Source organism: Cladophialophora carrionii (assembly GCF_000365165.1).
Source record: "Cladophialophora carrionii CBS 160.54 unplaced genomic scaffold supercont1.6, whole genome shotgun sequence".
Taxonomy (NCBI): Eukaryota; Fungi; Ascomycota; class Eurotiomycetes; order Chaetothyriales; family Herpotrichiellaceae; genus Cladophialophora; species Cladophialophora carrionii.
Window position 1 is genome coordinate 2,423,193 of NW_008481831.1, and position 15,965 is coordinate 2,439,157.

Here is a 15,965-nt window from a genome sequence, read left to right on the forward strand (position 1 = left end):
GCAATGCACCCATCGGGATGTCGCCTAGCGAGCGAGGTAGTAGTCTTGTCGCCGTCACTGTCCCTGGACACATAAAGGAGATGGACTAAACACCATGGCGTGTCATCAAGTCGATAAGAATTTGCAAGGCCGTACTGACTGAAACATGGAACAGGCAAAAACTCGGACGACCTGTGCAATGAGCAGTATTGACTATGTTTGAGAAGAGCGTTCCAAATGTATGTTAATCAGCAACCAGCTGAGGGACTTGATATCTGTGATCAAATGTTTGAGGAAATTTCTATATTAACAAAGTACCAAGTCTCAAGCCACCACCCTATACTCCACGTTAACCACCATCCATTCCACGTTAATGCCGTCCACTCCGCGTTAGGTCTTGCGCCCAATAAAGGTCGCCATAGTGTAAGTCAAGCATTTCCCGCGTGCCACTTCGGCAGTTAACTGATCTTGAGCCACTTCCAGCTCTTTCATATCCAGAATGCCACCCCTCCGACGCAAGGTCTCCAACACTTCATCGCAGGACCATAGGACAAAGTCGGTCTCCTGCTCAAGGAGATACGGCATGATTGGAGAGTCCGTTCTTTCGACCTCGACCAACCCTTCGCTCTCCAGCTCGGTCGCGAGACGGTCAAACTGCCGGATAGAGCTGAACAACCCGACGTATTTGTCGAATAATCTGAAATAGTCCGCGCTGAGTGGCAAAGGATCGAGCGACTGATCCAACTCGGCGAAGCATTGGGAGACGGTTTCATACCATTGGATGTAGCCACCGGGTTCTACAGTAGCCAAGTCAGTCCCTCCGACGAACGGGGTAGATCACAAAGGCATGGGGCGCCAAAACCCCTTACTGAGCATCTGGACCAGCTTCTTAATGACCGCCTCTCTCCCCCCAGCCATCAGAGGGGCGCAAATCGCCCGAACGTGGACAACATCGAATCTTCCCACAAACTCCTCGGGGAGGGGGTCGAAGAAGTTCCATATGCCGAAGTCGATGTTTTCGGGACGTGTCCAGACCGGAGGGTACTGCTCTGTGGAGACGTCAAGGGCGACGACCTTGGCCCGCGGATGCTCATGGGCCAACGTCAGGCCCACGATCCTGTTGCTGTTATTTCAGTGACGTTGCTGCAAGGGTGCTCCTTTGGTCCTTGGCTCGCGCACCCACCTGTTCCCTGCTGCTATGTCCGCGATTTCCAATGATCCGGTACGAGTACTCGTATGCTGAATATGCTTGGCGATCTCTGGGTGCAGCAAGAACCCGTTCTTCAGGACGAAAAGGGAGTGTTGCGCTGTAAGTCTTTTTCAAACCATTACGGTGAGTTCGAGGCAGCAGCAGCAGCAGCAGGGCGCTCTGGAGCTGGACATACCGAGCAGATGACAGGAAATTTCGAGACAAGATGTAGTTGTCGCCTGATTCGGCGGCGGGATTGCTGCCCATCCTTGTTTTGATAGTTCTACAGCTTTGGAAATTGAGGACGGTTCTTCTCGCGACCAAATCTCGTATATGTACTAATATACGCCTGGTTTCCATATCAGCGAACGCAGCTCAGATATATACTCTAAGCATGATATGATGAACAGAAATACTAAGCTGCTCCCCCGCCCAATCAGACCAGACTGCCAGTATACTATCATGGACATACTATACTGTACCTGACTCTCCGAGACCACAGCGTGAGACGCATATCCATAATATGACTAAGATAGAGGTCCCTCACTGTTAGGCTCGACTGTGAGAGTGCGTAGGGCTCCACATCGTCGAATCTGGTAACCTTAACGTTCGTTCTATCTGTCGATATGGTATGGATCAAGTTTGACCAGGCGTCCATATCGATAATCGACCTTGAGGCTGTTTCTCGATATAAGGTTCTTACCACCTAGTGGTGCCTCGGACATTATTATATGGCTACGGGGATGAGCGGCAGACGACAGGTATATGCAACAGATCTATTACTGTACCGCGTTGAAAACGATACGTCAATCTCTCGAGGATACGTCAAGAGCACCCTCGGCGACTTACCGACGCGTTCGTTATGCAGCAGTCTCGCTGAATTTGGAATCTGCCGCGATATGTGGACAATGGATGGTCAGATGATTACGGCATTGTGGCTACGCTATCCAACCGTAGTTTGTGAGAGAGCAGCTGGAACACAAGCAACGGGGGCATGAGAGGGGGAGAGAGGCGTTATGATATCCACTGCTTTGACTGCAGGCCCGCCGAAGCAATGAGCACTCTCGGGAGTCGCACGACGCCGATTAACTTTCTGAGGGTGTGCCTTTGTGAGACGTCTTCGTAGCCACAACCCTTGACGCGGACGTGGAGGGAAACACAGACATGATTATAGTACAAGTCTGGGTTCCACGACCACAGAACGATTTGGGATTCGCTCGGAGTCTGTCGCATCGAGTGCATGGCTCAGTGAGAAACCAAATTGTGGGATGGATGGGTCGGTCAGTTTGACGGTGCCTGTCGAGGTTTATTCCAACGTTGCGTAGGTACGAAAACTGGAGGATCTGGACGCCGCGCGTATAAGTCCGTTCGATATATCCTTAGTGGGTACGCGCGCTGCAATTGTACTCCCGAATGGATTGGCAGACACTGAAATAAGATAATCGTGGTCACTCCGTACGTTCAGCACTGGGGTAATTAATGGCAGCGGCTTTCTGTTCGAATAGTGGACTGCTTAATGTCGCTAATGTGCCCACTTGTCCTGTCTCGTGTCGAGAGCGCGCCATGAGACTGACTTTGGATCTTGGCCATACAACTACTCGATGTCAACAAGGTGAGAGGTAGTAGTAAGGTAGTAGTAAGGTAGTAAGATGGCGGGCTACAGAAATGATGATCTCACGCCGAGTTTTTGGACAATGCCAAGTGCAGACGTTCATGCGGCCACACAAGGTGTCACAGACTGCTCTATCCGGGACGCCTCGTGTCACTCGTGCGAACAAGGAGTCAACATCCATCCGAGCAAGGAATGAGAGGGGTGATCAGATACCGTAGAGAATCGTAGCCTCGCAATACCTCGCGAGGTCGCCCATGGGACTGAGTCTGGAGGTGAGGGGAAACAGTGACCAAGCACGCCAGGCTGGAACCGGAAGTCCATGCTGCTCAACTGGCCGTCTGCTTTACCCTAACAGTCACGTGGTGCTCCTTATCCTTGGCACTGTGGATCCCACATTCGAAATCGCGCCGAGAACTTTCACCTTGACTGTCGTCGCAGGCACGATTTCAACGTGACGATTAGCACTCGACGTCCAGTTCTTGCGCAGTCCCAAATGTGAGTCTACCCTACAGAAACTCGTCGTGAGAGTCGGCTCGCACAAGACATCCACCTTTCCTGCGCTCCCAAAGTACTCGGACGACCTGGTTTCTAACATCAAATCATAGCGGCAGTCGAAAAATCAGAACCGTCCTCTCTTGTCGTCGCTCGCACACCCTCCATCATGTCTCACGAGAGCGTCTGGTACTCGCGGCCCCGAACCTACGGCAAGGGTTCTCGATCATGGTACGTCTGCATCCCCGCCACCTGTCCGAGTTCGAAGATGTCGCCCGATCGCACCGATGCAGTGCCTATGTTCGGAAAGAGTTGGAATTCACGCTTGAGCAGCGAAGGATTGAACCGAGGAAGTTTGCGGCGCTAGGCAGTCAAAGCGAAGAGGCTGCATCAATTTAGGACGGGCTCACTCACACGCCATCGAGAACAACCGTTTCTAAATGGCCAGCCAGAGGGAACATGATCTTACTAACACTGTGGTCCTATAGCCGAGTCTGCACCCACACGGCCGGTCTCATCCGCAAGTACGGCCTGAACATCTGCCGTCAGTGCTTCCGAGAGAAGAGCCAGGATATCGGCTTCATCAAGGTACGAGAACGAATACCGCGCATTTCAAGCGGAGAAAATGCGCACAAGACGGACGCTGGCTGACATGTTATCTGCAGCACCGATAAATTTGTGCCTTATGGACGAAACGCGACTGGATTGAAACTCAACGTGGTGATCTTGGGTGATGGAGGGAGATTTAGAGTTTCGCGCGGTAGAGAAACCAATGGAGCCGCAAGACGGTGTTCGAATGAGCATTCTGTTGTCATTGCAGTGCTCGATAGGCGTGGCGGGGCGGGGCGGAAAGCTTCAAGCATGTCGAGGGATGGCAGACCGACTTTCCAATGCAATCACGAACGTTGCTGTTCTGCAGTATTTGCAAAAAGCATGGTACGCTAGACGGGGGATTCACGCAACGTGAGTCTGGGGATTGAGAACATTTCTTCAAAGCACTCCATTCTGCTCGCCTCGTCTCGACTCGTGATGTCCTTGCCCTGTTACAAGTCGTAACTGCTACCGCCACAGTGACTACCTAGGTACTGGGATTCTAGCAAACTTGAATAAGTAAAAGTACAAGTCTTTCATCTCCCTGATAGTGAACGGGAACCCCCCCGGAAGCATGAACACCGTCATTATATCAGGCCAGAGCCTGATCATCCCCATGCACGCCGTTGACCACAGGCACCGCTCGTGGCGGCAGACTGCCCAGCTCACAAACCACCAGATCCAAGAACTCGGCCGGCGTGACGTCGTACATGAGATTCAGGAGCAAGAGGTTCGGTTGATCTTTCCACCCTTCCAGCCCTCTTGACGAGTTCTTGTCCTCCGCATCCTCATCGTCTTTGTCCTTCTGGCCGCCCTGCTGCTTCTTGCCGCCTTTGGCGGCTTCTGCAGGAGTGGTCGCTGGTTTCGTCGAAGACAGTATATTCAACTCTTCGACCTCGACCAACGCGTCCGCATCGCCCACCTCGTTCAGGATGATACTGTCCAGCGCGGCCTTTGCCGTGAACTTGACCGTCTCGCACAGGACGACCACAGGCACGACACGCGCATTGTTCTTGCTGCTGCACTCCTTCGCCATCATGGCCACCATGGCCGAGCCCGCTCGGGAGAGTAGAGTCCCGTTCCCGAGCATGGCAGAGGCGCCGAGAAAGCATTTGGTCACCGCGTCACCCTGCGGGTGATACGATAGCACGTCCGAGAGGCCCGAAAGCAGGGTATACTGCACTTTGAGACCGGCGCGGACCAGGCTGCGCGCGAGATTGCGGCCCTCGAACATGGGTCTCGAATCAACCACAATGACCTTGAACTGCTTGCCCTGGTGGTGGGCGGTGAGGAGTGTCTTCTCGACGATGCTGCTCTTTGCGTACGTGAGGATGACGTCTCGGTCTTCGATCCGCCCACTCGCTTCCCGCGCGATGACCTCGTCGGCGAGGGTGATGCGTTCGCGGATGAAGAGGTCCACGGCCTGGCAAATGGTGGACTTTGCTTCACTGTCCGTGGTGTCAACGGGCTGGGTGGATATCAGGTTCTTGAGCCAGCGGATGCTATTCCCCTGGGACATGCTGAGCGGGCGGGCGTTGCGGAGGTACGCGATTTGGTGGTTCAGGTGGGTCAACAGGTGGCGAGACAGCGCCACGCCAGGCGGCGTCGTGTACGTCTGGATAACCTTTTTGAAGGCGAGGAGCGTGGCTACACAGCGTGCGTTGCCTCCGCAGATGACATGGTCGCGGAGTTGAAGGCCCAGCGATACCACGGCCGGGTGGATTTCTCGACCCGCCCCCGAGAGTGTGGCTTTCTTTTCCTTTGGGTAGAGGTGTGCAAAGATGGGGACGCGCTTGACTTCGGCTCGTTTCTCCCTCTCGACGGCTGCAGACTGGGGTGGTTGCTGCTGCTGCTGCTGCTGCTGCTGTTGCTGTGGTCCTCCTCGGATCGGTAGGCCCTTGCCCGATGGTGTCCTCTTGTGGTGTGAGCCTGTCTCGCTCTCCCTCTTGGATGTCGACGGCCGTCTTTGTGTCTCCCCCTTCGAGCCTGAAGTCGCGGTCCCTGATTGAGCCTGTGCCTGTGCCTGTGCCTGCGCTTGCGCTTGGTTCTCTTCCACGGCTTGCTCCCCCTTGGCAGCAACTTTCTCCGCCCTCCTCGCTGCTTTTTCGGCAGCCTTCTGCCTCTTCAACGCAGCACCCGACAGTTTGACCCCAGCCCCCGCTTCAGCAATGTTTTGCTCTGTAGTAGACCGAGGGGCAGCGTCCGGCCGTGGCTTGGTCTTCTTCGATCCTTTCGCTTCTTCATTCCCGTTGGCCACTGCACTTTCCGCGGCTTGAGGGGTCCCGTTTGAGAGAACAGTTTCACCAGGCGCAGGCATGGAAAACGCCGCGGCTTTCGGGTTGAGCGAAGTCCCACCACCGGCCGGGTTCGAGTTCGAGTCGGCCATGACCGGTAGACAGTCTGGCAACAAGCCGTGCGCAGTGTCTAGAGGAGCTTCTTTCAATGTTGGTTGACAGCGAACTCAGAGCGACAGTGTGGGATATGTGTTAGTCGTCGTGAGCCCTGACTCATTTTCCGCGAAAGGCTGCTGAGGCTTCACTGGCTGCTCAACTTCTCCACTCGGCCCTGCCAAGACGTGGAGAAGCCGGCGACTGACTGTATGCTTCTGGCGTTTGGTACGGGAGTATATCTCTAATGCTGTGTTGTTCATGGGGTAGCAGGCTACATAGGTTCTCGCATACACAGACGAGACTACTTCCTTTGCTGCAGATGGCAACCGCCGAGTCAACCACCAGACAGGCAGAACCAGAAGTGTCTGTGCTCCCAAAGAACGCTACAAGAAAGTTGACGGATGAACTAAACAGTTCCTTTGGGCCAACACAGGTCGCCACCCGGCACCCATGCTCAGTACTTACAGGACACCTCGAGACATACGGCCGTTCTGCAGTCCGCCCATAGCTGTCACGTTCCTAAGTATATTGGCTCCGCTGTTCCTTCTCCCTCGTATGCTGAGCCATGACCATCTCGAAGACTCGATCCTGATAGACTCGAGGGCATGTTAGTCAGTTCCCCTTCTCATGAGCAGACCCCATCCAGAACTTACAGACAACCCCGGTCTCCTTGTCCGGGTTGAGGCATCCTTCCGTGTATACGCCCTTCTCGAGATTCGCCTGCGCGCGCTCACACAGGTCGAAATCCTCGTTCGCGACCTGGCGCACGAATTTATAGTACTCTTCAAACTCCTCGCCAGACTGCAAGTTATAATAGTCGAACTCCATGCGCGACACGCCCGGTTTCGCAGACGGACACGCCCGGAACGTGGACATCCCGCCGTTATACAAATTCAAGGTACTGATCGGGAAGAAGTACAAGAACAGTCCATCGTCATCGCGATCGGGGTTAGAGAAATGACGCGACCAGTTGTGATGGTTCACAACGCGATAGAACGTCGGCGGATACAGCTTTGACAGGCCCGGGTGCGTGAACTGGCAGTGCAGACATTCCTGGAACCCGTCCATCATGGTCTTCCAGTTGAAGTTGCCATCGTATGTCAGGGGCCGTCGGTGCGGCAGACGCGTAAAGTCGTACGAGTCCAGCAGGTCCTGGAGACCCGGGAAGAACTCGTCGAACGACGGTGCGTCGGATGAAATCGTCGTGAACACTAGACCCGTGCGAGTTTGGTGGCTTCGCACTTCTTCGCCCTGCCATTTGCATCAACTTAGCAAGTGCTGTGATGCCTTCGACATTCACGGCATACTCTTGATTCATCAAACACCTTGACGGCCTTGGCGGTGCCATCCGCCGTGGTCACAGCGGTTAGCTCGATCTGGGCGATCTCGAAGCGAGCGCTCTCGCCAATCTGGAATTTGTTGATGGTGCCGAGGAAATACCAGGAGCGCAAAAACACAGCCCGCCGTTCCAGCTGGTGCAACCCTGGGCTACAATACCAACTGGCCGGCAGCGTCGTTGGAATGGCCATCGTTCGGCAGGATTTCGACCCGCATGTCTCTCCATTCTGCCGTGGAGGGCAAGGGGGGAGGTGCTTAATAGTGGAAGTGATGGGTATCTGCCTCAGAATCCCAGATGGATACTTTTTCTACAAGTGGAATAAACACGACGTGATCCACAACTGGTGCTGGCCTCCCAGTGACCCAAACAAATTCTACCGTATTGGCGAATACAGCCGCGCCTAACCAATACCGTGCCGGGAATACCAGAAGCTTTTGTCATGCCGCCAACTCCAACTCACACGAAGGGAAAGCCGGTGAAGTCCGGCCTCCAAGATATGGCTGGGTTGGTCCTAGTGCTTGCCATTATCGTCATTGCTACACGAGGCGCAAGCCGACGTGGCTTGTCAAGATGATAACCTGTTACGATCATTCTCAAAAAGCAGCTGCTGGCTGCTCAAACAGTCGTTGACTGCCAGATATATGAGGACCAGGGCATATTGAGTGACCAGGTACCTATTGACAGCCATTCTTGGGGGGTTCTGACGATATCTTTTCAAGACCGTCTCCTGTCTCGGTATAAAGCATGTCGAGTTCAGGGACTGTCCAGCTCCCCAACTTGATCATACCAACTCTCCTGGCGGCCGGCACACTCGTGGCCAGCATTGCAACTTTCAGAGCATGGGCATCTAGAAGGCCAGCACCGCTCCAGAGCCAAATTCCTCGGGGCACACTATATGACCTGGAGAAGAGAGAAAATGGGCAAGTTGGAAAGCTTTCAGACCTTCCAGATGGCCGGTGGACATCACCCGACGTCCTTGAAGAGGAGAAACGGGCCATATTTTCAACTGTACCGACGACGTGCCGATTCCGTGGCAGAGACTAACATGGCGATAGATGCCTCTAGCGGTTGCACACGCCAGCATGTTCCAAACAGCAGGCTCTTACCGTGTCATCGAGCACGCAGCGGGCTTCCCTCTGATCCTCGTTCTGGGGAAGGATCACGTCCTGCGCTGCTTTCACAATGTCTGCAGGCATCGTGCCTATCCCGTCATCTCGTCAAACAAAGCCGGTTGCAGACCGAACCTGGGATGCAAGTATCACGGCTGGACATATAACCTCAGCGGTAAACTCATCCAAGCGCCGAAGTTTGAGAACGCCGAGGGGTTTCGGAAAGACCAAAATTCGTTGTTTGAGGTGAAGACCGAAATCGATGATAATGGCATTGTGACTGTGGATTTATCATCCGAATCCAAAGGAAATCCTGTTCTCGACATCAGTAAATCCAGCAAAGGTTGGATGGAGAGCTGGGAAGTCAATGGAGCATTTAACTGGAAAGTGGCAGGTACGCAAGATTTGGTGTCGACGTGTTTGCGTGGCCGATAAGGCTGATCCGGAATCAACAGAATGTGCGGATGCCTTCAAATTTCCAACCCTTGCTCGCAACGATGGCGATGTTCAGGCGAGATTGGGATTGGCAGGAAAGTCAAAGCACGTTAAACCCTCGATCTTGGCCGAGTTTGTTGCTCTCCCTGGTCACAATGCTCAGCTCCTGATGACGATTCATCCAAAGACGGCGGAGACATGCACTGTGCATTGCACACTTTTCATTGCATCTCCTAGCTCAGCCTCATCACTTACCCTCGGCTCAGCCAAATCCGACATTGCTCAATGCGTGTCATCACTGGAGAAGTTGTATGCCAAAGTCAAAGAATCCGATGCAATGTGAGTTTGCCCAATAGGCAGCTATTCAATGCCGTTCGGTCTGACGTTGTGCGTCCACAACCATAAGTCCTCCAACTGTTCACGATCTGGCCTTTCTCGACAAACTGAAGGCGCATCGTCGTCTGGAGCAGTCTTTGGGGCGGAAAGCCTGGCCGACTTCGATTGGCGGCAAAACGAACAGCAGCAGGTTCAATATTGCAGACAGTCGTAAGTCGGCACAGATGCTCGTGGAAGGACTCGTAATTGACTAATCCACCTGTTGTCCAGTGTGTCAAGAGCTTGAGGCCAGCGTGCCAACCTGTGGAGTCGGAGGAGGGATAGGAACATCGACTGCATCGTTCAGTTGGTAGCGAGTTATGCACATGTTCAAGATCACTCCGAGGCGCGCTGTCGACTGAAGCAGAGGGTCTAGTCGCTGCTAAGCTCCGTGTGGCCAACACATGCTGTGTATGAGAAGATGCGTCGTCAGAGTCAGATAGAAGAGCATGTAAGGTCTTTAAACCCAATGCAGGCAAAAGTGGGAGACTTTCAAATGACGACTATATTGAATGACACGAGTGGAAAGAACCTCCAACTTGTGACTCAATAGGGAAAGTTTCCTGTATCACGTGGGAAGTCACGTGTACACTTGTTCCACTGCCGATAATACCCGTTCTGACAAACAGGAAGCAATCACTTGCAGTCGCCTTAACCGAGCATATGCCACTCCGCCCTTTGGCTTGACACAAAGCCCGAATCCATCATGAAACACAATAAATACCCAGGACTAGCACTTCTCCCTCTTCTGACGAGACCCTGACTGTGCATAGACAATCCCGACAACATCATGCCTAACACCGTCAAGCTTGCAGAATACTTGCTCACACGCCTCCACCAGCTCGGAGTGCGATCGATCCACGGAGTCCCGGGCGACTTCAACTTGAAACTCTTGGACCATGTCGAGCCCGCAGGAATACATTGGGTCGGCAACGCCAACGAACTAAATGCGGGATATGCAGCGGATGGCTACTCACGGATCAATGGTGTCGGAGCCCTCATAACGACGTTCGGAGTCGGCGAGCTCTCAGCCATCAACGCCATCGCCGGTGCATACTGTGAGCGGGCACCAGTGGTGCATATAGTTGGGACTCCTCCAAGACCAACACAAGACGCTCGGCTCAGGGTCCACCACACTTTTGGCGATGGCGAGTTCGCCCGCTTTGGCCAGATGCACGCCCACGTTACAGTGGCACAGGCGGGTCTATGGGAAGCGCAATCGGCCCCAGAGCAGATTGACACGGTTTTAAAGCAATGCATCCTCCACAGCAGGCCCGTCTATATTCAGGTGCCAGTGGACTTGGTTGACGCGCCTGTCGATGCTGGCCGGTTAACGTCGGAGCCTCTATCACTTGACATGACTTCAACCGAAGCCACCACACCCTCGCAGGATCTGGCACTGTCAGTAGTATTGGAGAAGATCAAATCCGCCCAACAACCCATGATTCTGGTAGATGGCGAAACGAGGGCCCTTCGCATCACCGACGACGTCCAAAGCATCGTCCAAACCACCAAATGGCCCACCTTCGTCACCAATTTCTCCAAAGGCCTTGTGGACGAGACGGCTTCAAACGTCCATGGAATCTACCGAGGCAGCTATGATCCCAAGGCTAAGACGTTTGTGGATAGCTGCGATCTCGTCCTCTGCTTCGGCCCTCACTTTACCACGACCAACTCGGCGCAATCATCCGCCATTCCTCCCAAAGCAGTGACAATCAGCTTTACCGACAATGAGATACAGGTAGGCGAGCAAACATATCGCGACATCCACGTCAAGTCTGCTGTGTCTCGACTCCGGAAGGAGCTGAGTATCTTGGGCCACACGCCCTCCTCCACCCATTCTGCCTTCGATTCTGAAGACACCACCATCTCCTTGGCATCGCTACCCAGCGACGAGACCCTCACCCAAGCCAAACTGTGGCGTGCATTCTCTGGCTTTCTCCGACCAGGCGACATCGTCATGGGCGAGACCGGCACAGCAAGCTACGGCATCCAGGAGCTCCAGCTCGCGAGCCACTCGCGCGCCTTCGCCGCAGTGACTTGGCTCTCAATCGGATACATGCTCCCCGCCGCCCAGGGTGCAGCGCTCGCGCAACGAGAGCTCGTCGCCTCGTCCGCATACCATGGCCTTTCCCAAGCCCGCACAATCCTCTTCATCGGCGACGGCAGCTTCCAAATGACCGTGCAAGAGCTCGGCACCATCATCCGCGAAGATCTCGACGTGATCGTCTTCTTGCTCAACAACGACGGCTACACGATCGAACGGGCCATTCACGGCCTGTATCAAAAGTATAACGACGTGGCTCGTTGGAAATACCTTGAAGCGCCCAAGTTCTTAGGCGCCGATGCCGGCGTTTTCACGGCCCGTGTCAAGACTTGGGGAGATCTGCAGACCGTGTTTGCGGCGGAAGAATTCACCAACGGCAAGGGCCTGAGGATGGTGGAGATCATGCTGGATCGTGAGGATGTGCTGGAGGGCCCGTTGCTGGATCTGCTCCTAGAGGAGAAGAAGACTGCGGCGCAAGTTAATGGGAAGGCTTGAGTCTTGACGGCCCTGTTCTTCAGCATGAGCACCGAGTGTACAGGTTGGTACGTCTACATGGTGTGGTCCATTGATCGGTTCCGCCAATCCTACAGACCAGTAAAGCTTTTTTCGCGTAAATGACAATCCGTAGCATGTCTTAGTGTCAGACATGGAGAATCCCTTGTTTGCTGAGATGTACGGAGTATGTACCTGCAACTATTCCTACCTATCCGCACGGTTGAAAAGTCATCCAGCAGAGAGTGCTGCAATAAACATGCCCCCTACTAGATAGCAGGCACAATATTCTCGCTCTCGCTCAATTCCACTCCATCTTCGCCCCTCCGGTTGACTCCTCGCCCCTTCCTTCCCACCTTTCGCACCTTCGTCCTCGGTACCACCCAAAAACTCCAATATGTCCTCCACCAAAACTCGACTCGTAAGCATCGACCACGAGCCCTTGCCACGCCAGATTTCCCTTACGTGGGCTCACGAACTTCCGTCTTCTTAAATACCTTTCCAAAGACAAAGAGGACATGAGGCACAAACATCAGCACGGTCGCGAGAACGCCACTCCGGGACAAGCGTTCGTTTACTTACAATCAAGAACGGACACATCAAAGGCCAAATAGCTACCGTGGGGGATGTCATTTTACCAATACGTCAGAACGAGGTTGAACCCCGAAATCTTCCGAGGGCTCAAGACCGCCTCGTGGAGGAAGAAGTCCCAGCCAACGTTGAACCCGAAAGCTTCGTGCATCCACTTGGGACCCGGAGAGGAGGCCTGAAAACAGCTATTTCTACCATGTAGTTGTTGAGGAGACCACGAGTGCAGGTAGGCATATAAAGAGAGAAAATCCGCGGAGCAATCTGCCCACACCGTGCTCGAGGGGTCTGTCTATATCCGATGCTGACGAAGAGAGCGGTGCCAATGCTGCCACTTACTGCGACTCGTTGCATTTGATGGTTCGTCAAAAGTCTTTTGAGGGTTTCGATATGCTCTACGACGGCGGTCTCGCCATTTTGGACTTCAGACCGCCCCTTTTTCCGATATATCCAACGACATTTTTGTGGGTTCTCCGGCGACATCTTTGTGGGTTCAGGGTCGATGAAATTTACGGTGGATTTGGGTCGACATTTAGACGAACAGCTTGGATGGCTTGATGGAAGGTCACTTCATTTTACCACGTAGTGGTTAATGTCGTAGCCTGACTAGGTGAGCCTTCAATGCACGTACGCTCGTGACATCTTTACACCATTTGCGTCTAGACGACCAAGGATTCTGCGTTGAATATCTTGCGGAGTGCAGTCCCAAGACGTCCAACTGCTGTGACTAGTTCTTCCTCCGCAGAAGATGCAAAGGTCAGGCGCAGGAAGACCGACGCTGACGACTGTGCTCCATTGCTTGAAGTACCACCGCAGGACGGTGCTGACGCTCGGAAATAGCTACCCTTGCAAGGGAGTACGCCTTGGTTTATCGCTTCCGTATGAATGCGGTCCTCAATCTCCAATAAGGCTCGCTGCCTTGCTTCAGCATGGGTCGCCGTCTGCGACATCTCTGGTAATCTGGTACAATCGATCTTGAGCCAAATGAACATTCCGGCACTGATCTCGTTCCAGGAGCATACATCTCCCAGGATTCCGGTCCCCAGCTCTCGTTCCAGAGCTTGAAGCATTACCGTGGATTTTGCGCGGTAATAACCCGCCAGGCCTTTCAGCCATCGCAGAAATCCATCATGTCCCCATGTCTCCGATACCAGCTTGGACATGACCAGCTGACTGACCCCGCTTGATTGGACGAAGCCGAGATCATGCGCCGCTTGGAATGTCTCGACAATGGCCTTTGGGGCTGTAAGCCAGCCCAATCTCAACCCCGGCGCAAGAATCTTAGACGTGCTGTCAAGCCGAATCACACGTCCGGTTCGGGAGAGTGATAAATATGACGGGATAGAGAGATAGTCCGACTCGCCACCAGGTTGTGGGAACTGAAGGTAATGGTAAGGATCGTCCTCAACGATCAGAATATCATGTCTTTCTGCGACTTCTAGAACGTCTTGCCGCCGACGCCGAGGCTGCGTTATGCCAGTAGGATTGTGTCCGGTGGGAATGATATAGAGGAGTTTGGGTCTTCGGGTGCCAGGATGAAGCTGCTCCCATGTTGACAGGATTTCGTCGAGCGACTTAGGATTGATCCCGTCTGAATCCATGGCCACATGTACCAGAGTCAGCCCGAGAGGTCCCGCCGCTTCTATCGTGCCCGAGTACGTGTATTCTTCCACCAGGACGAAGTCGCCAGGATCGGCAAAGTTGCGAAACGTCGTCTCTAGCGCCATCGTGTTCCCGCCTGTGAGACATATCTCCCAATCCGAGTAAGGCGGAGAATGAAGGTAAGAGACATGAGTGGTAAGATATTGTATGAGTTGTTCAGAGCCCAGAGAGTAGCCGTACGACAAGGCGATTGCCAGGTCTATCGAGGCTGATGGATCTCGCTTGTTTACGGATGTTGGACTATACGTCTGACGGGAGCCGTTGCCATTGGTAGCCAGACCAGGCCGCAAGATCGAGTTGGGTAAAGAATAGACAAATTGCATGCTCTCGAAGGGATATGTTTCTGGTGATGGCCGGCCGGTGCCAAGGCTGATCATGCCTTTACCGAATCCAGAGGCACTGGCTTTCAGAGACGAGGGTTGTCTCACACTGCCTTCCCGACTGAGGAACCGACTGATATCAAGCCCAGACTTTGGCCTTTTCGAATAGCAATCAGGCTTGAAGAGGTCCGCCGTTGTGACTGGGGCAAGCGTTCTTTGTAGTGTACCGATGTCATGCAGACCTAAGGGTCCCTCGTGGTCTGGAATGTTGCCCTGTACGAACCCATCAGCTCCAGACGTGCTACAGGTCAATCTCTCGCCGGATGCTCCGTTTGTAGAATGCATGGCGCTTCTCAGAGATCCTGATCCAATATTCCTCAAGACTTGAGCGGATTTCTATTCTGAGAATCTGGCTGGCTTTTCTGCGTGAAGGTACAATTCACCCGTTGTTGGCTCTGATCGTATTTATGGCGGACAGAAACGGCCGTGTCAGAGGGCGCCATTGATTTGGTTGCGTCCATGATCTAGAAATCCCCACGTTAAGGGTCGCTTCGGCTGCGCTAATCCTGACACAGGCATAAAAAGGAGACCGCAGACTCGACGAGCTGGGATGGTTGCAGAAGCCCTACACATGGTTGCAGGGATGTTTGTCAGATACCTCAAGTTCGTAGTCCTACCTGTAGATATGCTGTCCTTGTGGTGCACGCACTCCATTGCGGCGAAAACCGCATTCGTCGAGTTTGCAAATATGTCAGTCTCGACAGGGGAACTCATCTGCATCCTTCCAGCCTCTTGGCCTGGTCACATATCGCTGTGGGTGCTCTTGGCGGCTTTTCTGCCATATGTCGAATATCGAATATTCTTGACTATTCGAATGGGCGTTACCTGACGCGATGCCGTAGAGTAGCCGATATCGTCTTCACCTCGGGCGCCTGGTCTTGTACGCTGAAGGGGCGATGCATTCGGTTATTCCGGTGCGATATAATGAATTGCGTTGCTCGATGCGATACCTCCCTTGGCGACGGACATTTCTATTTGTTGATTGTGGCCTCGGTGGCAACGAGCTCGCAATATGGCCTACCTGGCCTTTGAAGTCAGAGCCATCATTGTCCTTGAAAATATAGTCACCTTCTCAACCTCAAAATATGTCTTCGAAGAGGTGACAAGATGGTACAGCAAGCATCATATCCAACATTGGGCAGTTTGGGAGCGAGGTGACCTTGAAGTGAACTTGAAATGAACTCGAAGTGAATGAAAACGCGGCGACGGCTTGGCGCTTAGCGGCTAAAGTACCTACAAAACTGTTCGCGGCTCCTTTAGGACTCACCCCCGACCACGTCGCTTT

The 15,965-nt window shown here is 53.5% G+C and overlaps 8 protein-coding genes across 8 annotated transcripts; 3 read left to right on the forward strand and 5 right to left on the reverse strand.

Annotated features, from left to right (window-relative positions):
- Positions 1-369: 369 nt before the first annotated feature.
- Positions 370-1,435, reverse strand: G647_07838 (uncharacterized protein; the record flags this gene model as incomplete). Its single annotated transcript, XM_008732150.1, has 4 exons — positions 370-776; positions 849-1,096; positions 1,163-1,294; positions 1,365-1,435. The coding sequence occupies 4 exons, from the start codon at positions 1,433-1,435 to the stop codon at positions 370-372; spliced, it is 858 nt and encodes a 285-aa protein (XP_008730372.1).
- Positions 1,436-3,441: 2,006 nt separating this feature from the next.
- Positions 3,442-3,946, forward strand: G647_07839 (40S ribosomal protein S29; the record flags this gene model as incomplete). The annotated part of the gene is made up of 3 exons (XM_008732151.1): positions 3,442-3,503; positions 3,761-3,860; positions 3,938-3,946. The coding sequence occupies 3 exons, from the start codon at positions 3,442-3,444 to the stop codon at positions 3,944-3,946; spliced, it is 171 nt and encodes a 56-aa protein (XP_008730373.1).
- Positions 3,947-4,455: 509 nt separating this feature from the next.
- Positions 4,456-6,249, reverse strand: G647_07840 (uncharacterized protein; the record flags this gene model as incomplete). The annotated part of the gene is made up of 1 exon (XM_008732152.1): positions 4,456-6,249. The coding sequence occupies one exon, from the start codon at positions 6,247-6,249 to the stop codon at positions 4,456-4,458; it is 1,794 nt and encodes a 597-aa protein (XP_008730374.1).
- Positions 6,250-6,772: 523 nt separating this feature from the next.
- On the reverse strand, positions 6,773-7,782 carry G647_07841 (uncharacterized protein; the record flags this gene model as incomplete). The annotated part of the gene is made up of 3 exons (XM_008732153.1): positions 6,773-6,849; positions 6,907-7,504; positions 7,561-7,782. The coding sequence occupies 3 exons, from the start codon at positions 7,780-7,782 to the stop codon at positions 6,773-6,775; spliced, it is 897 nt and encodes a 298-aa protein (XP_008730375.1).
- A 554-nt stretch (positions 7,783-8,336) lies between these two features.
- Positions 8,337-9,479, forward strand: G647_07842 (uncharacterized protein; the record flags this gene model as incomplete). The annotated part of the gene is made up of 3 exons (XM_008732154.1): positions 8,337-8,600; positions 8,648-9,095; positions 9,157-9,479. The coding sequence occupies 3 exons, from the start codon at positions 8,337-8,339 to the stop codon at positions 9,477-9,479; spliced, it is 1,035 nt and encodes a 344-aa protein (XP_008730376.1).
- Positions 9,480-10,301: 822 nt separating this feature from the next.
- G647_07843 (uncharacterized protein) lies at positions 10,302-12,053 on the forward strand (the record flags this gene model as incomplete). Its single annotated transcript, XM_008732155.1, has 1 exon — positions 10,302-12,053. One exon carries the CDS (start codon positions 10,302-10,304, stop codon positions 12,051-12,053), a length of 1,752 nt encoding a protein of 583 aa, XP_008730377.1.
- A 678-nt stretch (positions 12,054-12,731) lies between these two features.
- On the reverse strand, positions 12,732-12,992 carry G647_07844 (uncharacterized protein; the record flags this gene model as incomplete). The annotated part of the gene is made up of 1 exon (XM_008732156.1): positions 12,732-12,992. The coding sequence occupies one exon, from the start codon at positions 12,990-12,992 to the stop codon at positions 12,732-12,734; it is 261 nt and encodes an 86-aa protein (XP_008730378.1).
- A 305-nt stretch (positions 12,993-13,297) lies between these two features.
- Positions 13,298-14,965, reverse strand: G647_07845 (uncharacterized protein; the record flags this gene model as incomplete). The annotated part of the gene is made up of 1 exon (XM_008732157.1): positions 13,298-14,965. The coding sequence occupies one exon, from the start codon at positions 14,963-14,965 to the stop codon at positions 13,298-13,300; it is 1,668 nt and encodes a 555-aa protein (XP_008730379.1).
- Positions 14,966-15,965: the final 1,000 nt, after the last annotated feature.